A 27,052-nucleotide genomic window follows, 5' to 3' on the forward strand; every position below is an offset into this window, starting at 1 on the left:
AATTATTTTAATTTCTATTTCTTTTATTTTCTTTTCACTTTTTTTTCATATTCTCTTCATCAATCAAACAAAGTGTACTGAATATATGAACTAAATTTAATATTTATTATACTTGATTGGATTGCAGTTTTGATCTCCTATTTTCACTACTCCATCAAGTCATATTTATAAGTAAAAAACAACTTTTTAGATTCATTAAATATCTAATGTATATGGTCTATATATTGGTAAAATACATTAGTTATTCAATGAATTTAAACATTTATTTTTTACCTATAAATGTGATCGGAGATAGTATTTTGCAAAATTGGTCCCCCCATTTTAAAATTCTACAATTTTGGTCCTTCCATCAAATATTTTGTTTAAAATATGGTGATACGACATATTTTAAATGATGTTTTCAATGGAATCCTCCCTTAAAAATATGATGAATGAACCAAAACCGTTAATGTTTAAAATGAGATGATCAATTATCCAAAATGATGAAAATAAGGTTTTTTCTAAATTACCTTTGAAAACTCATGGGCAATTTACCCAAACCAATCAAAATTTTCCATGTGTACTCCATTAAAATAATAATATTTATTATTTTATTTTGCAAAAATTTAGCATGTATTTTATTATTTGCATATTCACCCCATCTTAAATTAATGATTTTTTACAATTTAAACCATCACAATAATTAAATTTCTCCTCTAATCCAATCACTCTCCTTTTTTTTTTTTTTTTTTTTATCAAATTTGGAATTTAATGCCAAAGATCATGCATTCATTCAAATTTAGTTGAACCACTTGGCAAAAATCATTAAAAATTAAAATTATCACTCGTGGGAATCGAACTTGAATGCACCCACTTATTTGAAATGTTTTCCCAAACCACTTGACCAATACATTTTTTATGAATTAAATTGAAATGCAAAAATATGTTATTAGTGAGCAATTTTTATTTTTTTTTGCAGTGACTTATAATTTAGCTTTAGTAAAAATAATAATAATCATTTTATATGTGTATATTTATGAAATAGTAAATCTTTCTTAAAAAATAATAATAAATTCATTCAATTGATTTTTTATATTGTAAATATCTTTCTTTTATATAAATTCATACTTTTATATAGATTCGATGAACTGCAACAATGTTTCATTTGTGATCAACCAAATTATGATTTATTTTATATAATATCTTTCATTTGGATCAGATAAATTGTTTAAAGGTATTAATTTTTTTTTTGCAATGTCTTATAAGTTATAACTTAGCTTTAGTAAAAAAAAAAGGCTTATTTAATTCTTTGGTTTTATTTTGGTCTCACAATTAATAAAACTCACGTTTTAGTCCTTCATTTTTCCCACAGTTTGCAAATAAATTAACTTTAACCTCAAATATCTATGGTGAACCCACTGGTCCACATAGATCCTATTATTTTTTTTAATATAAACCGTTTGATCTTTTTTAATAAAGAAGGATTGTTAGATCATGCATGTCCACTGTATCTTACTGTGAACCAACAACATCTAGCATTATATCCCATACTTCATCTTCTTCCTTTCCCTCATTCATCACCTTCATAAAAAAAAATTCAGAGAAAATCCAGATAACCACCATCAAAACCTCTTTTTCAAAACCACCATCAACACCGTTGTCTATATATCCATCATCTCAATCCCTCTCTCTCTCAATCGAACCCACGCACCCCAAATTCGAATTCGAATTCGACAATAAAAAATTGAAGCTGTGATTGATTTTTTATTGAGAAGTCAAAAATGAAAGAGAAGGAGGAGAATGCAATGAAGATGATAGAAGGGGAAATGGTATCCGATGGAGAAGAGAGAGCATGAGAGGTAAGGAATAGTTTAGGAAAAAAGGGTTTAAGGGGATAGAGAGTAGATCGGGATTGAGAGAGATAGATTGGGAAAAAAATCAATTTTTTTTAAGCATTGTCATTGAGAACTATTGTGATTACATCTATGATTCTGGAATTCTTCTGCTTAACAGTCCTTCTTGGTTCAGCAAAAACGATGCAAATCTATAGGAAGATGAATTGAGTTAAAAATTGGAATAATAAGGAATGAATGAATATGAATCAGAAGAAGCAAAGTGATATTCTTGACGTGGGAGAAAAGATTAATGAGAGTTAGAATCTTGTCCAAATATTATGCAACAACATAAGAATCTTAAAAAAATTCCTTTAAATTTATCTATTTATTTTTTAAAATGTTGGATCTTGATGTTGATTGATGATTATGGATTTTGTTTTAATGGTATAATTGGGATAATAAAAAAGCAAATATTAAATATACTCATATAGTTTGTTACACTTTTTAAATGATAAAGGAAAAAAACCAGACACACATATCGTGTTTGTTACATTTGTTTTAATATTTAAATTTATTCTTATTTATTTGTTACATGTGTTGTTTGTATTAAAAATTAAGGGTATTTTTGGAAAGAAAAATCCTGCCCAAAAGTGCTGAAAAAGATAGTTTTCTTTATATATAGTATAAATACTATATATAACTAGCGAAAAAACGGGCACGTGACATGTGTAAATTATGAACGGTATTTTATATGAAATTTTGATTTTGATTAAAAATTATAAGTACAAATATTTGTGAAATTAAAATTGTAACAAACCCAAAAAAATCATGTTTATCTTTTACCACAACAACACACTAGTTTAACAAGTATAATATAAATTCTTATCTTTTTTTAATACCACCAAGAATGTAACATTAATATAGAAAAATTTGTTTGAGGGTATAATTGAAATTATAAAAAATTCAGCCCAAAGTCTCTATTCCCTTCATATATAGTATATATAGTATTTTGTCAAAAAAAAAAAAAAAAGTATATATAGTATTGTTCCTGTTGTAGTGGTATATTTCCTATTTTAATGAGATTTCATTTTTCTAATTCAAATTTAATATAATATTATTAAAGGATAAAATAGTAAATAAAATAGGCTTAATTGCACTTTTGGACCCCTATCTTTCCAAAAGTTGCGGTTATGGACCCCTAACTAATTTAAATACAAAACAGCCCCCTATGTTTTGATTTTTTGCCAATTTTGGACCCCAATCCATTGTTGACTCGGTCAACGCTGACGTGGCACCCTAAGTGAGGTGCCACTTGTCAATTTTTTTATTTTTATTTTTTGCCTTGGGGGTCCAAAACTGCTAAAGAATCAAAACATAGGGGACTGTTTTGTATTTAAATTAGTTAGGGGTCCATAACCGCAACTTTTGGAAAGATAGGGGTCCAAAAATGCAAATAAAATATTTTAAATGAACAGTAAAATCAATAGTATATACATATAAAGTAATGTTTTTATGTCACATGTTGCCTTTGTAATGCCCTGAATTCTGGTAGAACCGTGCACTTGCGGTTTTATCCCATCAGTCATCGAATCTATATAAAAGTATGAATTTATATAAAAGAATGATATTTAAAATATAAAAAAATCAATTCAATGAATTCATTTTTTTTTTAAGAAATATTTACTATTTCATAAATATACACATATAAAATAATTTTTTTTTTTTTTTATACTAAAGCTAGGTTATAACTTATAAGACACTGCAAAAAAAAATAAAAATTAATACCTTTGAACAATTTATCTGATCAAAATGAAAGATAGTACCTAAAATAAATCATAATTCGTTTGATCACAAATGAAACAATGTTGTAGTTCATCGAATCTATATAAAAGTATAAATTTATATAAAAAAATGATATTTAAAATATAAAAAATCAATTGAATGAATTCATTTTTTTTAAGAAAGATTTACTATTTCATAAATATACACATATAAAATGATTTTTTTTACTAAAGCTAGGTTATAACTTATAAGACCTTGCAAAAAAAAAAATTATTACCTTTAAACAATTTATCTGATCCAAATGAAAGATAGTACCTAAAATAAATTATAATTCGGTGGATGACAAATGAAACATTGTTGTAGGTCATCGAATCTATATAAAAGTATGAATTTATAAAAAAGAATGATATTTAAAATATAAAAAATCAATTGAATGAATTCATTTTTCTTAAGAAAAATTTACTACTTCATAATTATACACACATAAAATGATTTTTTTTTCACTAAAGCTAGGTTATAAAGGCACTGCAAATAAAAATAAAATAATTTGCTCACTAATAACATAATTTTGAATTCCAAATTATTTCATAAAAAATGTATTGATCAAGTGGTTCCAGAGTACATTTTAAATAGGTGGGAGCACCCAGGTTTGATTCTTAGGGGTGATAATTTTAATTTTTAATGATTTTTGCCAAGCTAAAAAAGAGGTTTGGAGAGTGATTGGATTAGAGGTGAAATTTAATTATTGTGATGGTTTAAATTGTAAAAAATCATTCATTTAAAATGAGGTGAATATGCAAATAATAAAATAAATAAAATAATAAATGTTATTATTCTAATGGAGTACACATGAAAACTTTTAATTGGTTTGAGTAAATTGCCCATGAGTTTTCAAAGGCAACCTAGGCCTCACCTGCAAATAAATGATCAAAATTGTAATTAAACCTATTTATTATTCTCTAAAACTAAAAAATTATTTGTTTTTTTCTAAAAAAAAATGTAAAGATCAAAATAGGTCTTCACACTTTTTACAAAACTAAGAAGTAGGAACATTTAAAAGTTAAAACAAAGAGGTGAACATGATTTGTACTTCTGTCCGAACTACAAGACAAACATCCAGTGATTATGTTAAAAAACAATACTTGTGTCGATTACGTGGCACAATATGATAGGTGAACTCTAATTTAATGTCCAATATCAATATCCTCATTAATTTTGTCAAAGGTCTTATAAAGTCTTGTCCTCTCTCTCAACACTACAAGTACTACTACTGCATAAAAAGATTCCATTCCTTCTTTTTCTATCCACCAAAATCTCACATTGCATGTAACAAAAAAAACTCAAAAGTGCTTTGCTCTAATCAACTTTCTTCATAACAGTTCTCTTCCCAAAACCTCATGGCTTCAGACCTTAGAATCACCATTGAAAGAAATCCTTCTCAGTCACGTTTGGCTGAATTGAACATCAAGTGCTGGCCCAAGTATGTATTCTTAATTACTCTTTTTATTTTATTTTTTCATTTTATTTTTTGCATTAATCTAACAAAGGTCCTTTTGTTTTGTAATGTGGCTGTGGGGGTGTAAAAATAAAAGATGGGGTTGTTCTCCAGGAAAGTACCAATTGAAATTTGATGCAGAAGAAACATGTTATTTATTGAAAGGGAAAGTGAAAGCATACACAAAAGGGTCATCAGATTTTGTAGAGTTTGGAGCTGGAGACCTTGTCACCATTCCAAAAGGACTCAGTTGTACTTGGGATGTTTCTGTAGCTGTTGACAAGTACTACAAATTTGAATCATCTTCTTCATCATCATCATCTTCACCATCTTGTTAATTACTATTAATGTTGTATTGAAATTTAATTAAAATTATATATATAATTCACTGAAATTTTGTTGTATTTTTGAGATATGCCTCTGACATGAAGAAGAGATAATTTATTATAGTCAAAGATAGAGAAAAGAAATCAGTCAAATGCATGTTATGTTCAAACCAACCAAACCCATACGTGTAAAAATTTAAAACGCCGCTTTTATTGTTCCTTTGACTGGTCAACGATATGGATATAATAGTACAAATATATTTATTGTTTTTATCATCATTTAATGATATTAATGATGGATTGGAGGGTCACCTCAATAGGAATTTATTCCATAGAGAATAGAGATAGAGGGAGGGAATGGAAATGATTTAGACACGTCTATTTTGTTTTTCATGTCTTCTAGTTAATTCATTTATCATATGAGGACCACGACCCATTCCTCCCATCCCATTCTTATGTCCTTCATCATGCCTTTCATTCCATGTTCTCACTTTCTTTCTTTCCTACTTTTTTTTTTTTATTCAGAGAATAACTCATTTTTAATAATCGCTAATACTTATTTCGTCTTAAAATGTAAACAAAAATAGATCAATATAAATTGAGCAATATCATAATTCGGATTAGGGATAAGAATATGTTATGTCAAACAAAGCCATGTGAGGCTCAAGTTTGGTCTCTTAAAAAACTTTAAGTTCTATATAGTTTGTCATAAGCTTATTTTTTGGCATGAATATGACATTTTTGAAAGCATGATAGTTTTTTAGTATTAACATATGGGTTTTTCTATCATGTGCAAATTTGCACATGTTAAGAAGTTTAAAATAGTAACTTTAACTTGAAATTTGTGTTTTTTATATTAAATATGTAGCTTTTAATCAATAATTGTTGATTTTCAATGAAAAATTACTACTTTTAGTTACCTTAACATGTGCAATATTGCACATGTTAGACAAACTCTTAACATATTTAAATAAGTAAATATATAAACTATCGAATTAGTAAACCAATGAGATTAAACTCAATTTCGATATTTAACATGATATCATATTTTAATTATAGTTCGTAATAATAATTTTCATGCTTAAATTTCAATTTTGGTTCCCATGTATTATGTTTTAAATAATGTGGTAGTGATCAGAATAATTTTGGTTCCCAGAATAATGTGGCACTAAAGTGAAATATGAAATTAATCAGTAAAGAAAAAATTAAAAAATTGTAAAAGAAAAATAGGCAAAAGAATCATTTCCCCAAAGTGTTTGTAAAATACTACCTAACAAAGTGGTTGACAATGTTAGGGGGAGTATGTTGTAACATGAGAAGACCTTCCCAGCTTTTTAGGCAAATTATTGGGATTTCAGAACTTTACCCAACCTCTCCTTCATTTACACATATTAGGATAAAATTGTGATCCCCAATCACATTGTCTTTCATAACATTCTTAGAGAACACAATGGGTAGATCAACAATTACTTGAGTCATTCATATTTCTCTTATATTTCTTAAAATAAGAGAAATGGAATGACTATATTGTATATAACCTAGTTACCTGCCTGGTTACTTTGGATATTAAAATAAAAATATAGAAAAATTGAAGAAAGAACTTGAGAACAACCACATTGAAGAAATAATGTTTCAACTAACTTATGAGAAAGTTGTATATTTTTAAGAAATAATGATATAATAGAACAGAAGAGACTTGCTTTAAAATAGCATTCCACCACAGAGGAACAATAGGAGAGTCACTTTGTCAATTGCATCCGGAGTTTATTTCCAAAGTTCATGATTTGCTTAGTGTTTGAATCATTACTATTATATTTTAAATTATTATTAATTAGTGACTAGTTAATGCTATAAATGGATATAATTAGGATTTATTTATTATACTTATGAACGAGCTAAACCTAAATTTGAACTATGAGTGTGCGCGCGCGTGTGCATACATGTGTAAATGAAAGAGTTTTTTGAGTATATTTTTATTCTAATTGTAATATCCAAGACTTAGCTAGTACTATAATATATATTTATTTTAGGTATTTTATAATGCTATATTTTTATATTAATTAGAGTAGAGTTAGTAAATTGCACTACTAAAAAAAGAATTAGTGGAAGGTAAATTAACACTCAAGGCCATTTATAACTAGTGGGACAACAACATACTCCTTTTCTACTATTGTTTTCCCTTTCTAATTAATTGTTAATTTCATCACAAGGGAAGGGAGATCATATTCTTCACCATGTTGTATTCAAGCTCTTGCATGCAAGTTGTTCTACCCAAATTCTTAATCAATCATCTCAATCACTAGGTGAGTGAGAAAACAATTAATGTCTATTAAAATAAAACGCAAGATAATTTTAAAAAAAGGTGGTGTTTGTCCTAAAAAAAAATTGATCATGATTTGATGACATTTGACGGTAGTATTTGATAAAGTTAATTGATTGATTCTTATTAAGACAATATTTTAGTTTAGATTAAATTTTACTAAATTTTGAAAATAGCAAAATATTAGGCATGAAGTAATTCTTGTAAATATTTTTGGAGGTATAAAGCGATTGCTCTAGGTCCTCAGCAAAAGAGAAATTGTTCGAGAAAATAAATTTCAATGGCTCAAGACATAAATTCCCTTTGAATCCTATTCATTGTGATAACCAAACCATGCATCATATTGCTATAACCAATCCTACCTCTGAGTACAAAACATGAAAAATAAAGAAAATGTCTTGAAAAACCAAAACTCGCCATTTTTAATCCCACAATTAAGCATAAATTAAATTCCCACTAATATTTCGTTAGACTGTTCTGTTCATATGGTAACTTATGCTAAAGTTTAGTATAGAAGGCTCACCTATAATGATATAATGGTGTATGGTTTTAAGGAATAATTGGAACAAGATGTTAACTCAAGGTACCCAAAAGAAAACACAAGATTTAGAGTGGTGGGTTTTTTTCCTTCAAAAATGCAAATACAAAATTTACGTTATAAGATCATGTAAAAATGTCACAGTAAATTCATGTTTCTAAATTATGAGATTTCTCTGATGAGGATAAATTTGTTTCCCCCTTGTAACTACTGAACATGTTACACATGTTACACGTGGAAAGGAAGTCGCCCCCTAATGGACATGAGGAAAGAGGCGGGTGGGAGTAAAAGGGAACACACATTTTTACAACAGGAGAACATTAATACAACTAATAATACATACTCATACATTGATAATACAAAAATATACATTTGCTAATGCAGTGAGTGTGAAGTTCCAGTTCTTTGTTGCCTGTGCTCAGCCCTGGATATGATGATGTTAACTTTGTACAGATCATCAGCGGAAACAGCTGCATGGCGATAAGATCAATTTTAAAATAACTTGCAGTTTTAAAGAAGGATGATTTCATCAAAGTGTACTCCTCAAGAAGTTGAGCTTTCATTGGTTTTTCGATTTACTTAATTGGTTGATTTGGTTAAAAACTCGAGGTGAGAATATCAATATAAACCTTATGGTGAGAAAGCTCAACAGCTTGAGAGATCCACCTCTTCATTTGATACAAAAATATTTCTTATCCACTACTTATTAGAAAAAGCAAGACATAAAGGAGGCCAGGGTGCAAAAGGCTTACCACGTGAGTAGTAAAGATAATGTGAAGCAGATCACTGGATTCCATCTCTAATCATTTTTGAACCTACAATTAGATGGAAACTTTGTGAGGATAAAAATATTAAATACCAGACATTTTGAACCAAATACATACTCGCATGAAGGACTGTTAAAAAACAAAAGCCAATGTGATCCTTAAATTCACTCATATATGATATTTTCATATAGAAAAACACAAACAAGACACAAAATATAGAGCGTGCTAACAATATGAATATCCAATTTCTTAAATTTCTCTTGGTGCCCGAGTCTCAAACTGAGTACCTCGAGGTTGAAGAGAGAACTCTCAACCCAAGTGACCTCTCGGGAGACAGACAAGCATAAAATACAACAAAACTATCAAAAGGATTCCCAAATCAATCACGGTAATATACTTTTTATCATTTGAATGCCGAGCATCAAAGAACTAATTGAAGATAAACCAAATATTACGGGGACTAAAACAAACAAAATAATTACAGAAGAGACTAAACAAAAAACAAAGACTATGGAAAAACAATTACAGGGACCATTTCAAAAAATAATAATACGAGGACTAAAGTATTTTTTTAGTTTCTAAAACCCATAGCAAAGAATGAAAACCAAACATCTTGTAATTACAGAAAAATGCTATGATATTCCTTTTTAAACTTCAAAGCTTCTACTTTATCCTCAACACGAGTTTTAATTGTTATGCTAATCAATACTCGAGTTTTAGTGAATGCACCACCACCATCATCATAGTCTAACATTAATCCCCACTTGAGATCAATTTTAGTACTCATCAAGCAATTTATCTCCCCATAAATCAAAACCAAACACCACTTTTACAGTTGTCTAATTAATGTAATCCCCAAAAGAATCAATATATAACCTTTGCTCACTGACTGACTCCAACGATGGTCTCCTCAGGAAAGTAACTTGGTCCAGTCCCATTCACCGGGCGAGCACCATCATAGTGGAGGATCCTAAGCTTTCCTTCCTACAATTACAAGCAAAAAGTTAACAATTAAGCAATGCAAGGGAAAACATACCACATTGATCTCCCCCCAGTAAAGTCATACCTTTGTTCCATAAACTAGCCCGCCCCCGGGAAAAGGATGAAAGCATGCCACATTGACCTCATCTTCAGCACTCGGAAGCACCCTAACAAGTTCCATATCTGAAACTCTATATACCTAAAACACAAAGCAAATTCCAAGACATGAAATTGAGATTAAAACAGTTTTACCTAAAAAATATTAATTTCATGTCATAGAATATTAGTTTCATGTTTCAAAAATCATACAAAACTACAATAGGTAGGAAGAGCGTCTCACCTCTAATACTGTATATATAGGTAATGTTGTTTCTCCATCAATGACAATGCTTTTAAGAAGAGAACCATGACGTCGACCATAGGCAAGGAGTATGTGCTCAGATGTAGGTGAGAACTACACATAAAACAGCAGTTGTACAAATTCAATCCATGAACAAAATTGCTTTACAAATTATATTTAAACTTAACAAAGGTGACAGAACTAGCTATTAATATTTAAAGAAAGTCATATAAATAAATTTAACAACCTACAATAACAAAGGGTTCACTGCATTTTTAATTCATTATGGTTTTGTGTGCAACGCACATAATAAATAAAAGGCACGTGTTTGTATCTTTGACTTGGAGATAAAAAAGTGAATCATGAAATAAGGATATGAAGAAGAAGAAGAAAAAGAAGGTACGGACACAAGCAGAGAAGGGAAGATAGAATTATGATTACAAGAAAGAAAGCATATGATGAAGATGAAGTACTAAACAGACCTGAATTGAAGTCAGACAATGAGCTGCTCTAATTGCCCGAGACGCAAGCACCAACCCAAATCTGTTTAACAAGTATCGATAACAAAATTATTTTAAAAAGTAATGGACTTCCTTAAACCTGCTGAAGAAATAGTAAATGCTTAGCAGCAGTAATTGAATTGTGCCTTACGTTGCCTCCTCAAGGGAATATATCCGCAGCTCATACATAACTTGGTGTGCTGATATTGGATGCCGAGTTGGTGATGTTGCAATACCAGACTCTTGATGTACTGGAGTTTGTAATCCAGGATCAGCTTCTATATGAGGAAGCATACATGCAACACAGGCAGCTAAAAATCTACCGCATGGTGAAAAGTGAGCACCCATTTCACTGCAAAGTGCAAACACGGTTGTGAAATAAAACATAAAGTGCATATAATTTCAATTACATAGCTGATGAAATAAAACATAAAGTGCATATAATTTCAATTACATAGCTGATGAAAACGTAACTTCAGAAGGTACCTGCAGAGGACGGCATGAGGTATAATTAGACGACATCTGTCAGCATTTAGTGGGGAACAGGGATTTTTTATGTCATGAGACCACACCCTTAACTTCACGGTACAAGGCAGCTCGGTAGCTGCCGCTGCAGCCACAGACGTTGCGAGTTCTGACTGGATTCGACTCATGATGGTTTGGATGTCAGATCCATCATGTGGGGTATTAATAGAAGCAGCAAGATTTCCAGATTCAGATACAGGTGTCCGTGAGTGTGAAAAATGACTCCGCAAACCTGATCTTACAGAAGATCCGGGTATGTTAATGCTGCCAGACATTGCTGAAGATGGCATTGCTACATCAGCATTAGAAGTGGGAAGAGTATTAGCCATTACACTAGAACTAATCTGTGGAGCTAGAGTGTCACGACTAACACCCGTGTGAGGTAGCATTGAGGGGAGACCAGCTTGGCTTTGACCCATCATCCATCCTTGTAGAAAAGGTAATTCCCATCCACTTGGGTCTCTTGAAGAAACAAACGGATGACCATCCTCTGGATGAACCCCATGATTTGCGGTTTGTCTAGATAATCCATGTAACATACCATTAAGAGAACTTGCATCGGTAGGGTTTCTGTGTTGACTTCCTTCAGCCGGTCTTGTTTCATCAGTCTCCATACCGTCCATTGTGAGGTTGCCGATGCCAATTCCCATTCCATTAGAGAAAGCAGTATGCGCAGGATATTCTGTACCAGCTTGAGAGTTAGTGGGAATCTCCGAGACTGTATCCATGGGAGACACTGTAGTATCATGTTGTTCTGTTGAATTTGTGTCCGCTTGAAACTGAGCCACGGCAGAAGACTCAATTTGTATTCTACCTGAACCAGCGTCATGACTAGCATGCTGTAACTCTGCTCTCGACTCATCAACAGTATACGGAGGCACGAGGAAGAAAGGCAATGACACATTAGTTGGTTCACTGGACAAAGTAACATGTTCTGTAGGATGAACATTTGTGACAAAAACAGCAGGTGGAGGATATTGTAAGTAACCAATGGATGTTGCCTCTGTCATTGAGGAATCTGAAGAGTCAAGATCATTGACCTGCGCATCAATGCAATCATGTTAACCAAAAAGAAAAATAAAATAAAAAATTAACATAGTGAATAGCATGGGTATATAGACAACCAAAAAGACAAGTTCATTCACCTCGGCCGTTAAAAGATATGGCGCAGCATGAGGGTGAAAATGAACAGCCCGTAGAGATCGCCTTGTCTTTAACACAAAAATTGGGGAGTAGGATGCTTCGCCTTTCTTGTCGTAGTGCCATATGTACAGCTGCACGATATATTCCAGAACACAATATAAGAGGGTAAAAAAAATCTATCAAAACGAAGAGTAATTCATTAAAGATTTAAAAAAAAATAAAAAATGGGAGGTTCTCAGAAAAACTACTACCTTGTGGCCTGATGCAACGGCAATTATTTCCCCTTTGGCATGAAAAGCAATGGATGCAATTGGTCGATCTGTGATAACATATGCAATAAATTCATCAAACAGAAAACCCAATCAATACAAGAAAAACAACAAACAAATTTAGTAACAGACATAGTGGCAAAGGTAATTTAGAAAATACAACGAGATAGACAGAAAGTAAATATACAGAAGTGGTGAGATGTTATGCACTCCGATGTGTTAGCATCCCATAATCGAACTTCTTGATCCAAGCTCCCACTAGCAAGTATTTTTGGATGCAATGGATGGAACCTAACCTGTAGTCATTTAGCACATAAATTAAAATTGGATATAACGATGCACTTTATTCCTTCTGTAAACTACAAAGGCAAGAAAATACTAGTAGATGCACAATAAATTCAGGCAGACAGTCAGATTTCAAGCTTACCACCCAAGGCGTCCTCATATGGCCAATTAACACCTTTAAGCAACGTCCAGTTTCACAGTCGATTATCTTCACTGTGTGGTCACCACTATACATAGCAAACAAAAAAAAAATCAATCACAAAGGGTCTTCAATTTAAACTAATAATGAGGTGATGAACTAATTGCAACTTACTGTGTGGATGCAAGAACTTTTCCATCTGGACTAAACGCCGCTGCAATAGTAGACCTTGGCGCAGGTAGTAAAGGACAATACTTGGCTGATAAATGCCGCAGTGAATCGGCCTCAACCCTAAGAATCATTTTCAAAGATGTTGTTATTCAAGAGGCTCACATTTTTGTAGATATCGTTTATAGACTGAAATAGTTTAAATACCATGACAATAGGCCACGCTTTGCATCTCTTGCTACATGTTTTGTTCTTGGTGAAATCTCTCTCCGTGCAAGCAAATTAAAGACATTGCTACAATGCGACAAATTCAACACATCAGATGAGAGAAATATTATACAGAAAACTGATATAAAATCCATATAAAAACTGAGGCAAACTTTTATTTCTGCTTCGATGGTTTAAGTATTAAGAAACTAATACATCTTTAACTTAATACAAATTTCAGCTGATCCTAATGGTCAATGAACGAGCACATAGACCATTATAACAAATCAAATTTTGCAAATCTCGATCAGAATCACCATAATTCAATCATACAAAAAATTCCAAATGATTCGATCTAAATGCAACTGAAACCGATGGAAACAGAGAAATGATTAATCAGAAACGGAGAATCGTTACCTGCCGTTAGAATTACCGGTGCGATCACGATTCCGATGAATTCTCGTCATATGTGTGTGTAGAATACAGAAATATACAACAAAAAAAGAGAGAGATTAACGAGAAGAAACAGAAGAGAGGATCGAATCAGAGAGAGTAATAGGAAGCAAAGATTAACGCTTCTTTTTCTCTCTCTGTCTCTGGGGGCTTTGTTTCAGAGAAGCTCCTCTCCGTGTTCGTGTTCGTGTTCGTGTTTTATTTCAAGGTGCAGAGACCTAGCGAGACGACGGTGAAGGTATAATTAACACAAGTCGTAGGCCATATTAGAATATTCTTTAATTTCAGGGGCCAAACTGTAAACATTAATATTTATATTTATTATGATTATGATACTATCATTATGATGGCATGTTTCATTATTGAAAGGGAATATATATTTCAGCCTTATCTTTTAAGCTCAAATTAAATAGGTAGTGATATTTGAACAACTATTTAGATATAATTTTTGGAACAATCTTGTTTTTTTTTTTTTTTATTGGTCAAAAACAATAGAGAGAGAGTAACAGAGAGAAAACAAATATAATGTAAATATGAGAGAAAAAGTTGTACAAAAATTATACTAAAATGGTTGCAAAGATATCATTTCTCAATTAAAGATTGAAGTATGTGAAATCCACTTCTATCATTTAAACTAGCGTCAAGACGTATATTAATGTATTTGTCTTTTTTTAATGCTAAAGAATGATTTATTTTTAAAAGAAAAGTATTAATAGTATTTCATTAATAATAATATCAACATTACAACGACGGATATGAAAATAAATATTGGAATTAGTTGATAACACGGCTTCTCCATTTAAAGCATGAGCTACCACATCTGTTTGTCGTATGTTGAACTTAATCCGAGAGTTTGTGAACTGTGAATGAAAGAATCTCTGACATCATGATATGATATGACCAAATTATGAAACATCAGGTCTATTAGAGTGAAAAGTACCACCGGTTGTTTTAGAATCTATTACAAAGTCAACATTGTCCATCTACATGTTACTTAACCATTATATGACATTCTTGTTCAAAAAAAAAAAAAACCATTATATGACATTAAACAAACCTAAAGTTTCACTAATGTGAACATAACATAAAAGGAGAGAAACTCATGGTTTTTCCTAGAATAAAAGTGTCATCATCATCGCGAACACATATGATATACCATTGCCTACATGATTCATAGACTGCTAAAAGGGAAACATCATATTGCACAAACAAGCGTCGACCTTTGCCAATGAACGTCACAACATGCAGTTGACGAGAAGTTTGACGACATGGGAGGCCTCGTGTGAGAAGTTGAAGTGGTTTGTTGATCGTCACTCGCACTATGAATGATAGTAGCATCATGTCAGTCTTCAAAGAGGTGACGCGCTCTATCAACTACGTTGGCATAACGATCATTCTCATTCTTCCAAAGTTTAAGGTTACGGTGCATCCATAAACTCCAACAAATGGCTGTCAAATGCCGAGCATGTTCCTGAGATAGATTTTGTAACAAAGAAAAAATATCTTCTATGGCCAAGTTAGTGACAAGAAAAGCATAGTTTATCTCACTTCAATGCCAGCCATTTGCCACACTTGCATCACAAAAGAATTAAAATTATCATTAAAATTTTATAAGGCTAAATTAAAAAAACTCGTGATTTTGTAGGAATTAACAACATATTTAACCCAAAAATAATATAAGTGAAGGATGAACAATAACACAACGGCACACAACGCCTCCTATGCCAACCAAAAACGCAAGTGTCACTAATCCAAGACTGAACTGGGCACAAATGGGTCACATTTAACTATTTTCATTAGATTGAATATTTTAGATAGAGAATTGATCGAACTCACTCAATTATCTGTCCGAGTAAATAGTCAATTTTTCTTCTGAAATTGTAGGTTTCGTCAATTACCCTCATGAAATTAACAAAACTTCAATTACCCCCATGAAATTGCATGACGTTAATCAATTTACCCCCTCCGTCAAATTTTTCTGTTAACTGTTTACGGTTATGATCAAATACCCCCCCTGAAATTTTGCACTTCTATGCAAAATACCCCCTAAACTTGAAAATTTATATTTCTTTTTATCCTTGACTTAAAAGATATTAAAGACAAACAAATTAACAATTATTGATCATATAAATATGTATGGAATGTATTTTATGCAGCTATTGGTCATATAAATCTTTATGGAACGTATGTTACTCTAATGTGTTTTAAATATATACATATATAGAAGACTTTTTTTTACACAAGTTGGTAAGAGTATGCAGTTATAAAGTACACAAGTCTTTGATAATTGTGTGTCCATAAAGAAAATTCATAGGTTAATATCTGCAGAAGGAAGAAGAAACAAGGCTTGTTGATAAATATGAAATATGAATGAAAAGGTTATACATGACAAAACCATGATTTCTTTGGCATATATTCATTCATTTTCTTGTGAATAATTTTTTTATGACAATAGGTACAATATACTACTTGAAGAACTAAATGTATGATTTTTTGTAAGAAAAAAAATCTAAATTTTTAAGTTTAGGGGGCATTTTGCACATAAGTGCAAAATTTCAGGGGGGATATTTGATCATAACCGTAAACAGTTAACAGAAAAATTTGACGGAGGGGTAAATTGATTAACGTTATGCAATTTCAGGGGATAATTGAAATTTTGTTAATTTCGAAGGGGTAATTGACGAAACTTACAATTTCAAGGGGAAATTGACTATTTACTCTTATCTAAAAGGGAGCAAATTGCAATGAATGGAGGCATTCCCCTTAATGATACATCAATATATGTAGGAGGTTCATGTGCAGATTTTACGTAAACATTATCAGGACTAATATTATCTATTGCATATACATAGACATGGACATTTACATCCCTTCATCGTGAAACAGCACTTCGTCTCCACTTTTCAGTTTAAACCTTCAATGCTCTGATCTGGCAAATTGTTATCCGCAACTGTCAAATAAAAATCTACATATCGTTGTTAGAAGGGTGGTGCCTTTTGAGCCCTTGAATATAATTAATTGATGGTGTATAATGTTTATATGACGTGGGTACACACTACACTAGGATAAGGTGGCAAAATTGTAGTGAAGGAAGACACTGTATGTGTATAATGGTGTTTCAAATCATCAGGTGGGCAAAACTTGAAATTTAATGGTGTACTGTTAGGTTGTTTGCTATAACAAAATTGAGGATTGGATCTCTTGCAATTCATGATGTTGTTGGGGTTCATATCCTAAATGAATGGAGATTGGAGTCTCCCATGTGCTTACTTAATTTGAAACATGCTACATGAAAAGTTCCATCATGATTTCATGGTGTTGTTAGACTGCTATGACATATCTCAAAAATATATAACCTTTCACATATTATATTTTTACATAAACGAGAATTCAATTATTGAATACACAAAGAAGATTAAACCGTAAATAAAATATATGATTGAAAAGGAAAATGCTATGTCAAAAGTTTTTATATCGTATAGATTTTATGTGTATTAAAGCTGATTTTAACATTTGATGGGTAGTATTTCATAGTAAATTGTACTATATATCGAATTCTCCAGATAAATTATAACCAAAAGCATGAAAAAAAAACGCACAATAAAATTAGTTCGCACATATATGAATGCACTTCATATCTCAGTAACAGAAAAAAAAAAAAATCTAAATAAAATTTTGTTATTTGAATTTCAAAGTTAAAACATAAGTTTAAATACATCTTCTTTGTAAAAAAAAAAAAAGTTTAAATACATCTTTGATCCCTTAATTTAAAAATTCAGTTTGGTCCCTTAACCGTAAAATCAAACAATTTGCTTCTTTTAAAAGTCTAGTTATATAACCAGGAAATACAATCTAGTATTTCAACATACGTTGCGGTTTCAACCCTTGATTATCCTTATCAACGTGAGGAACACATGATAATGACCGGACAACCGCAAACCAATGCAACCTGAATACTATTTAGCCAATACATACACAAATCTTCTGATAACAAAAAGCTATCAAAACGACTCAGAGAATACTCATCATCTTAAAACCAAGTAAACCTTCTCCTAGAAAGAGCAAAATCCACTAATAAACTATCATCAATAAACGTGTTGAACGGGATAAAATCAATTATGGGAAGTTGCTTTCATTTTTTGAACAAATAGCATTGAAGAAACTACACAAACACCATTTTGCACTTCGATGATTGTCCATCAACCCACTTAATCCAACCCACAAAACATATTTACCTCTTGAATCACACAGTGAATACACATTGACAATGTACCTCTTTGTCACTCTTAATAAATCAGTCGTGTATAATGAAAGCATAATGAAAACTCAAAGTCGACACCACCTCCATCTTGTAACAGTCCCCCACGATCAAAATTTCACCTGAGGCTCCAACTGATAGACGATAAGAATATCCAAATAAATTAAAACCCAAATAAAAACACACAAAAACTCGTCAATTATCGCCACCTTGTTGAAAGTTGTATCTTGGATTCATCACATAGGAATCCAAAATGTTACCTCCCTAAATGATTCACAAATTCTTATCAATATTGTCAAGGCGAGAATACCTTCACCTTGACTATGAGGCCACAGTGACATATACTATTAAATTTAATCTTGACACTATGATTACAAAGTTAAAGAAAAATAATTCCAACTCCCACAAATAAACTGGGATTAATAATATGTTATGCTAAAAGTACACCTTTTTGTTTCTTATTAGACCATGGGCAATGGTTACAAATTTTCAATAACCTTCAACACCCACTTTTTCAATTTCCAACACTCCACATCATTTTCTCTCTCATAATTCAACACTCATTCAATTTTTACCTCTCTAATGGTTTTTTCATTCAACACCCTACCCCACCATCTTTTATTTCTTATTCTTATTTAATTTTATATTTTTGTTTTTATAATTACATAAAATTATCGATCATAATTAAATTAAAATAATACAATTAACTATTTATTTTTTATTTTTTTTGGAAAAACAAAATTTTTGGGTAAATGGATAATCAGAAGAATTTTGGGTGTTGAATTGATTATTATTTGAATCCATTTCACTAAACAAAGACTAAAACTTCAAAAGAAATGCTAATAATAAAATTAAGATAGTGAAAAATTTGTTTTTTTTTTTTCTGTGTCCAAATCAAATGATCTAAGTCTCTATTTATAGAGAGAAAAAATCACGAATTTTGGTAAAAAAAATAAAATTATTTGCTATGAAATAATTGAGTCCAAATTATTAAGAAGATAAAAATCCAAGCAGCCAATCGTAACAAGCCACGTGTCCCCTGCGTCAGACTTTCAACATACTTAATCCTTTCATCACGTCTCTCCTCTTTCCTCATTTTCAATACCCTTCTTCAATCATTTCAACATATTGAAAATTGCTTTCAACAAGCCATTGGAGATGGTTTATAATATCTCACATACAAATTTCAGTTTTAAAAAAAATAGCTGTAGTAAACTACCAACACATTTATAAAATATGTATTATTTTTATATAAGAGATAAAACATCAATACAAACTTGTGTTTTTTAATAAAAAAAAAAACAAGTTTGCAAAATCACTAATGTATGCAAAAGTTTCAACATATTTTATATCAAGAGTACTTTATTTCTGAAAAATTCTTATCACAGGAGATTGCAAAATATAGAAAGTGAGTGTTGTAATAATTAATAATTGCAATATTTTATCTTTTTTTTTTGTTTACAAAAAAGAGATGTTTTTTTTTAAAAGGAAAAAGATGAAATTTTTTAATTTGGTAAGATTTGCAATATCAGGTTACGACCCCTCCTCGGCCCCACCACGAAGGCGCGTTTTAAGTTTTAAAGTAACTAAACGGCTTTCATACAATGTCGTTTTGAAAAGCCGTTTACTTCACGCTCTTACACTAGAGTAGAGTAGTAGAGAGTGTGAGTGGCTGCATAGCATGAAGAAAAAAAAAAAAAAAAACAGAAATAGAAATGCGTTGTGATTCATCATCACTTTCAACAACACTCTCTCCACCAACATTAAATTCTCTCAACTAAACTTCCTCTCTTCCTCACACTCACTCTTCCCCCCCTTCCCTTCTCTTCTCAAAAACAACATCTCTCTCCCACTTTCTCTCTCATCAACTCCACTTTCTCTCTCTAAATCTCTACACATCTATATAGATTTTTTTTCATAGATCTTCTACCGCATTTCATGGATCCACTAACCGACACTCCTCCATTTCCGTTTTCACTTTCTCTCTCCTAGGGTTTCTTTTCTTCAGCTATGAATTTCAATTGCTGCTGTCACGTTTCTGAGCTCCAAGCTGCTTTTGTCTGATCATGCTTTTCGCCGGAATTTGTGTCGGCGACAGAGAATGCCGCCGTCGGTCCTCTTCCTCTTTGCTCTTCTTAACTTCTTCTTCTCTTCCCAAGGTACGTACGGATATTCAACTAAATGTACAATTATTTATTTTCAAAGTATCGTTTAAGTCTTTAATTTAATATAGTTTCTGTTTCCTAATCTAATTATTCCATTAAATTCGTGCTTCTAAACTCAGCATTCACTTGTTTAGAAACATATTTTACTTACCTAATCAAGATTAATAATAATTCACTCCATGTTTATTATCTATACTACTACATTATTGGATTTCACTCATGTGCTAGCTTGAGACTAAGTCCTTTTTTGATAAATAACTTAATTTGCAGCTTATACAAGCGCTTATTATGTAACTAAATTTGCAGCTTATTCGTTTATCATATACAAGCGCTTATTATGTAACAAAAGATTAAATAAAGTCAATAAGCTATAAGTTGTTTTCATAGGTTATCATAGAGTGCTAATGGAAATAAGTTGAAAACAGCTTATGGACATATCATAAGTTGTTTATGTGAATTCTCCTAAATAATCTTTCGAAAGCTTATGTCAATAGATAAGCTCAAATAACTCAACCCAAACAGGCCCTAAATCGGTTAGTATGAACTCGGTCTCTGTTGTAATTTTGTAAACTTCATCGAAAACATTATTGTGGGAATGATTTCTTTTACTGTCCAATATATTTGGATATTCGTTTTGCTGGTTTAAGATGGTGGTGGAAAACCCTTATACTCAGTTATCGGCTTTGATGAATCAAGTGTAATATTTATTTTCTATTGGGCTCTTGTCCATATTAGATCATAGTCTCTTTCATTTTGTGGTAATACAAATAATAAGAAAAGCATTAGAACCAGCAAAATCCACATCAAAACATGGGCACATTCCTAAACAAATCGTCTGCCGAATTGTTGATGATTTCACTATATTGAGCACCTCCTTTGTATTTAGCAAGAAAATCCACTAACTGATTGCGTTCATCGAAGACCTGTTCCAAACTTAAGATAGATTGTGGTTTGATATTTTTTTACTTTAAAAAGATTCCTCTGCAATTTTCTATAGAACATAATGTACATATACTGTGCCATTATGTTGACATTCAGGCTCTTTGTGTGCAGTGGAGTCATTTTCTCTGAGTATGTCATTTGCTTCATTGGAACAAACTAAATCGTGGTTTGTTAAGCCTTCTTCTGCACCAACTTCTGCACCTGTGCCATCTCCATCCTATCAAGGTATTGTTTATACATTTCAATAGCTCATTGTTAAATTAATATATTAGTTTTGACTCTAATGACTAATCTTCTTATAGGTCCTAGTGTGACTCCAAGACACAAACATCATCATCATCATCGACGGCATCATAGCACGAGACCTCCTTATGCAGGGGCTCCACCCCCTTCCACAGACCCAGGTAATTTTTGGAATTTAGACACCAATCATTCGATTGTACTCTTTCTAGGGGTAGGAGTAGTAGTTATAACATCTCAACAGTTTTGGTCTTTCCATTTTCTAGTTTCATTCTTATTAAAAATTATGTTTCTCTAAATCACTATTTGGCTAATAAGTAAGATTGTCAATGGAGTCATGATTGTGACTGCTTTGTAACCTAGTATTCTGAATTTGACAGTTCTGCTTCTTTCTTAGTCTTTTAGTGTGTACTGACTACTGATGTTAACCATGGTAAGATGATATAAATAGAAATAACGTCAAAAACATAATTATTTGGAAGATAAATCTTAATGTAATCAGTTTTCTTTCTTAGACCACCAAGCTTTCTGAGGCGTCTAATAATGGTTTTTTTGCTTCTAATTCATGGTATGAATTATTTTAAACTATATCTGTATGTTATGATTCAAAATGACATATAAGGAATTACACATGGCATAACATAATTGGTTGAGAAAAATGGACATGTGGCTAGTGATCCTAAAATTAAGGAAGCTTGAATTGTATATAATTAGTGAAATGACTTTCATTGATGGGTATGAAGAATATTGAAGAAAAGTCTCTTTCTCCCTTTGGTACTCTCCTTGAGAGTAATGGCTTAGGTCTTTAGACTAAGTCTTCTTCTATCTTTCTACTAGTTCATTAAATTGTCAATTTACATTCTATTCAATCAATTTCTCTTGTATTGTATTTTTTAGTGAATTCAATACAAAGTTATTTCATCCAATTGTTTTGTATTGCACTACATTCATCAATTACAAAGGGCCAAACCCTTACACTGTATGTTGCACAGCCCATGCTATCTGAAAATTATTTCATGCTTTTCAAAGTTACAAGGTTAGTTGGTTTAACCGATACAATAGAGCTAAAATTTGCTTACATGCACAAATCAAATTAATGATTTCTTTGAATGAAACCTTTTAACTGATTGATTGAATTTGTGAACCCAACGTTTGTTTTTTGGCCATCCTTGTCAATATCTCATACCATGTTATCAATTATAATGAAATCCATGCAGCTTGCGATCAAATATGTACGGATCCTCTCACATCAACTCCCTTTGGTTCACCCTGTGGTTGTGTATTTCCTATGAAAGTCAGACTTACACTGGATGTAGCTCCTTTTGCTGTTTTTCCAGTATTGAACGAGTTAGAGTATGAAGTTGCGCTAGGCACATATTTAGAACAGAGTCAGGTGAAGATAATGGGTGCAACTGCTGACAGTCAAAATCAGGGAAGAACTAGTGTCGATATTAATTTGGTTCCATTAGGAGAGAAGTTTGACAACACAACTGCAGCCCTGACATACGAGAGGTTTTGGCACAAAAAAGTTCCTCTAAATAGGAGCCTTTTTGGTGACTATGCTGTCATGTACATTACATATCCAGGTAGTTGTTTTTCTCCTAATAACATCTTACTTTACCAATGCCATGTTTACTGCTTGAGACTGAAGCCATTATTATCAGGACTTCCATCGTCACTGCCATCTGGAACACCAATTGGGAGCGGTCCCAGTCAAAATGATGATGGTATACTGCCATTTAGCGCCAATTTTGATAGCAAGAGCCAGAAAACGAATCTTAGAACCATAGTCATTATTGCTTTGTCTTCTTTTGTGCTCTTGCTGGTTTTGATTGGAGCATTTTTTGTTACTTTGAAATGGAGGAAGACTAGGAGACCATCAAGTGCTGTTGGTCCAGCATTTACATCTTCTCTGAACAAGAGATCTGGTATAATTTTGAACTTCTTTTTGACAATTTTAAAATAAATATTTTTTATGTTTAAATTTTAAAATAAGCATTTATGATGTTTAAATTGGCCTTAATTTTTGTCAGTGTTAAATTGGCCTTAATTTTGAACTTCTTTTTGAAAACCATTCATGTAAATGTATCTTCATCTGCTCAAGCTTTTGGGATAGTTTGTTCATAACATGGCATTAGAGCCTCTATGGCCAAGTGGTCTATTACTCTATTCGATATTTGTTGTCCCCATTCTTCTTTTCTTCTGCGTAAAATTTAAATCTCAGCACAAGGTTGGGCTAACATGTCACTGCCCATGCTTCATGCCGAAAGAGAGATTTTGCATGAGGGTGTCTGTTAGATATAAAAACCATTCACAATTTTTTCACCTAACAATTTAAGCTTTCCGGATAATTGGTTTATGACAGTCTGATTGTTAATTATTATTGTCCATTAACCCTGGCTAATTGCTCAACATTATTCCTCAGTTTGATTGTGTCTTTGAGTGTAGTTTCTTTCTTTCTTTCTTCCTTTTAGTTTACTATATGCTGTCCTTGTAATCTGCAGACAATCATATTGGTCTATAAGCTCTGTTTTGTGGGAAAATGGTATTTGTACATTATGAATTTGGATTTTGTTGATCCGTTTGACTTTGCAGTTTTACATACTGTTACTACTTGTTGAAGTTGCTTTCGTGCCACACTTCAATTAGTTTTCAGTTATTTTCATGTGTGTGACCTTTGTGATTTTTTTTTTTGTATCATTGTTTGACAAATTGACCACTGTAAATCAGAATTTTTCTGTCAAGTACATGCTAGTATTGTCACGTGTAGGACCAATATTACTGAGATGTCCTCCACATGTGGTGGTTATTGATTTATACCTGCAGCCCAAATAAATATGACGGCCATGTTTAAATTTACAATTTTTTTTACCATCCCTCTTTCTTTAGTATGTAAACTTGTATTTCTGAGGTGAAAATACGGCATTAATTTATCTTCTTGACTTTTATTAGTGATTTTCATGTTTCTTGGTTATTATCTATTATATATTATAAACTCAATTATATAATAGTTGGAAGTAAATCTAAATGGATTGATGCTTGTAATGCAGGTTTGGGGTCTATGCTGTCAAGCAGTATTGCAAGCTCAACATCAATGTCCCTCATGTCCACAATGCCCACTTCCATTCTATCTGTTAAAACATTTTCACTTTCTGAGATTGAGAAAGCAACAGATAAGTTTAATACAAAGAGAGTATTAGGGGAAGGAGGATTTGGACGTGTTTATAGTGGGACATTGGAAGATGGAGCTGTAGTTGCGGTGAAGCTCCTTACTAGGGATAATAATCAGAATGGAGACCGTGAATTTATTGCAGAAGTTGAGATGTTAAGTCGTTTGCATCATCGCAATCTAGTGAAACTTATCGGTATATGCATTGAAGGGCGCAGGCGTTGTCTGGTATACGAGCTTGTTCCTAATGGCAGTGTTGAGTCCCATCTGCATGGTAATATATTATAACAGCTTGGAAGCCGACGTCACTTTATATCTCTTTGCTATCTGCAAAATTAAATTATTTAAATTACTTCATATCTCTTTGCTATCTGCAAAATTAAATTATTTAAATTCTCATTAATGATCCTACAGGTGATGACAAGAATAGGGGACCTCTAGATTGGGAAGCACGTATGAAAATTGCCCTTGGAGCTGCGAGAGGATTGGCGTATCTTCACGAGGATTCCAATCCCCGTGTAATTCATCGAGACTTCAAAGCTAGCAATGTGTTATTAGAAGACGACTTTACCCCTAAAGTTTCTGATTTCGGTTTAGCAAGAGAAGCAACTGAAGGGAGTAATCATATTTCTACACGGGTGATGGGGACTTTTGGGTAAGTAGGAAATATAATTTGTCTGCAGCATTTTGTTTTGGTGTGTGTCTGTGTCTATATATATATATATATGTGTGTGTGTGTTTATATATTGATGCCAAATTATAAAGTTGTTTAATAATTTCCAATATATATACTATTTTAAAGTTTTGGACTATATTTTATTCAGATTGTCTCTTCTCTCATGTGAACACTTTAGCTTTATGAATGTATTCTGCTCCATGATTGCAAGGTGTAATTTGTGTCTGCAATGAATTGACAGTGGTTAAATTCTACTTTTAATGCAATGCAAATTCCTGGCCTTAACTTGATGTTGTTCTATCTACTCATTTTTGCAGGTACGTTGCCCCAGAATATGCAATGACGGGCCATTTACTGGTTAAAAGTGATGTTTATAGTTACGGTGTTGTGCTTCTTGAACTTCTCACAGGCAGAAAACCAGTGGATATGTCTCAACCTCAGGGACAGGAGAATCTTGTTACCTGGGCACGGGCACTGTTGACTAGTAGAGAAGGTTTAGAGCAGCTAGTGGATCCATCTTTGGCTGGAGGTTACAACTTTGATGACATGGCAAAGGTAGCAGCTATTGCGTCAATGTGTGTTCACTCCGAGGTGACACAGAGACCTTTTATGGGAGAAGTTGTGCAGGCTCTTAAATTAATATACAATGACACAGACGAGACTGGTGGAGATTATTGTAGTCAGAAGGACTCCTCTGCTCAGGAGTCTGATTTCAGAGGTGAGCTTGCCCCTTCTGATAGCAGTTGGTGGAATGGTGGAGGTTTAACTCCTCGATTAACTTATGGACAAGCATCTTCCTTTATCACAATGGAGTACAGTTCTGGTCCACTTGAAGATATGGAAAACAGACCGTTTTCAACTTCAAGCTTTAATGGAGATGAGCTATCTTTACCAATTAGGCATGGGAATAGGTCAGGTCCCTTAAGAACGACCCGAAGCAAGTTATCCTTATATAGATTTTCAGGAAGTCGGAGTGAGCATGGGGAAGTTTCGTCTAAGCGAAATTGGATTTGATGTTACTGGGTGGTTTGGTGTATTTTTAGTGTTTTTTTTAATGTACAGTTCCTAAAGGGATCCGGACAATTGATTTGAGTGACTGGTTTAGCTTAGGTGTCTGAAATTTCTGCAGTTTTCATGTTAAAAGGTTGGAGAGATACAAAACATTGACTAATTTTGAAATATTGATTCATTATTATACAAGGAGGAAATGTAACTCGAACAATGCTGTAAATGCCTTGAATTGTATCTCGTGGCTCCATTCGATTTCAGTGTCTATTAAAGAGGACTTCCACAACGAAAACTCCTCTACTTTCTTTCTTTGATGAGACTAGATGCAGTCTTTGATCTCTTCATTTTTGTATTTTTTTTCCCGCCATATTTTACCATTATAGGGCCATTTGTTATGCCTTTTTAAAAAAATGTTTTTTAGTGTTTCATATTTTTGTTATAACTATTCTAACAAAGAATTGTTATAATCAAACTAATATTTGCTTTATGTGTATTTTTATACGGTTGTCAATTTGTAACATTTTAGTGTTTTTAAGGGGTTG

At 32.2% G+C, this 27,052-nt stretch overlaps 3 protein-coding genes across 4 annotated transcripts; 2 read left to right on the forward strand and 1 right to left on the reverse strand.

Annotated features, from left to right (window-relative positions):
• The first annotated feature begins 4,838 nt into the window (after window positions 1–4,838).
• On the forward strand, window positions 4,839–5,660 carry LOC11428229 (uncharacterized). The gene is made up of 2 exons (XM_003625395.4): window positions 4,839–5,076; window positions 5,189–5,660. The coding sequence occupies exons 1-2, from the start codon at window positions 4,994–4,996 to the stop codon at window positions 5,427–5,429; spliced, it is 324 nt and encodes a 107-aa protein (XP_003625443.1). The 5' UTR covers window positions 4,839–4,993; the 3' UTR covers window positions 5,430–5,660.
• A 2,705-nt stretch (window positions 5,661–8,365) lies between these two features.
• On the reverse strand, window positions 8,366–14,274 carry LOC11443501 (uncharacterized). Of its 2 annotated transcripts, XR_003007029.2 has the most exons (15): window positions 14,017–14,273; window positions 13,600–13,686; window positions 13,399–13,515; window positions 13,228–13,312; window positions 12,988–13,096; window positions 12,783–12,850; window positions 12,534–12,662; window positions 11,350–12,428; window positions 11,015–11,215; window positions 10,846–10,906; window positions 10,364–10,477; window positions 10,109–10,222; window positions 9,919–10,026; window positions 9,028–9,090; window positions 8,366–8,745 (listed from the first exon to the last, which is right to left on the reverse strand). XR_003007029.2 is itself a non-coding variant. In XM_024770398.2 (13 exons), the coding sequence occupies exons 1-13, from the start codon at window positions 14,064–14,066 to the stop codon at window positions 9,925–9,927; spliced, it is 2,316 nt and encodes a 771-aa protein (XP_024626166.1). In that variant the 5' UTR covers window positions 14,067–14,274; the 3' UTR covers window positions 9,916–9,924. The 2 variants fall into 2 exon arrangements, 1 of the variants encoding a protein (XP_024626166.1); XM_024770398.2 differs by lacking the exons at window positions 8,366–8,745; window positions 9,028–9,090 and having other exon boundaries at window positions 9,916–10,026; window positions 14,017–14,274.
• Window positions 14,275–19,996: 5,722 nt separating this feature from the next.
• LOC11421692 (receptor-like serine/threonine-protein kinase ALE2) lies at window positions 19,997–26,824 on the forward strand. The gene is made up of 8 exons (XM_024770479.2): window positions 19,997–20,469; window positions 21,529–21,642; window positions 21,720–21,821; window positions 22,875–23,243; window positions 23,322–23,585; window positions 24,708–25,100; window positions 25,241–25,481; window positions 25,820–26,824. Exons 1-8 carry the CDS (start codon window positions 20,412–20,414, stop codon window positions 26,514–26,516), a joined length of 2,238 nt encoding a protein of 745 aa, XP_024626247.1. The 5' UTR covers window positions 19,997–20,411; the 3' UTR covers window positions 26,517–26,824.
• Window positions 26,825–27,052: the final 228 nt, after the last annotated feature.

This window comes from Medicago truncatula, chromosome 7, assembly GCF_003473485.1.
Source record: "Medicago truncatula cultivar Jemalong A17 chromosome 7, MtrunA17r5.0-ANR, whole genome shotgun sequence".
Classification (NCBI taxonomy): domain Eukaryota; kingdom Viridiplantae; phylum Streptophyta; class Magnoliopsida; order Fabales; family Fabaceae; genus Medicago; species Medicago truncatula.

Coding starts and splice junctions, on each gene's coding strand:
- LOC11428229 (XM_003625395.4), top strand. CDS start 4,994: ATGGCTTCAGACCTTAGAATCACCATTGAAAGAAATCCTTCTCAGTCA. Junction 5,077..5,188: donor AACATCAAGTGCTGGCCCAA/GTATGTATTCTT, acceptor TAAAAATAAAAG/ATGGGGTTGTTCTCCAGGAA.
- LOC11443501 (XM_024770398.2), bottom strand. CDS start 14,066: ATGACGAGAATTCATCGGAATCGTGATCGCACCGGTAATTCTAACGGC. Junction 13,097..13,227: donor ATATGAGGACGCCTTGGGTG/GTAAGCTTGAAA, acceptor AAATGACTACAG/GTTAGGTTCCATCCATTGCA. Junction 10,478..10,845: donor ATTGTCTGACTTCAATTCAG/GTCTGTTTAGTA, acceptor TTTTATGTGTAG/TTCTCACCTACATCTGAGCA.
- LOC11421692 (XM_024770479.2), top strand. CDS start 20,412: ATGCCGCCGTCGGTCCTCTTCCTCTTTGCTCTTCTTAACTTCTTCTTC. Junction 23,244..23,321: donor CATGTACATTACATATCCAG/GTAGTTGTTTTT, acceptor CATTATTATCAG/GACTTCCATCGTCACTGCCA. Junction 25,482..25,819: donor CGGGTGATGGGGACTTTTGG/GTAAGTAGGAAA, acceptor TCATTTTTGCAG/GTACGTTGCCCCAGAATATG.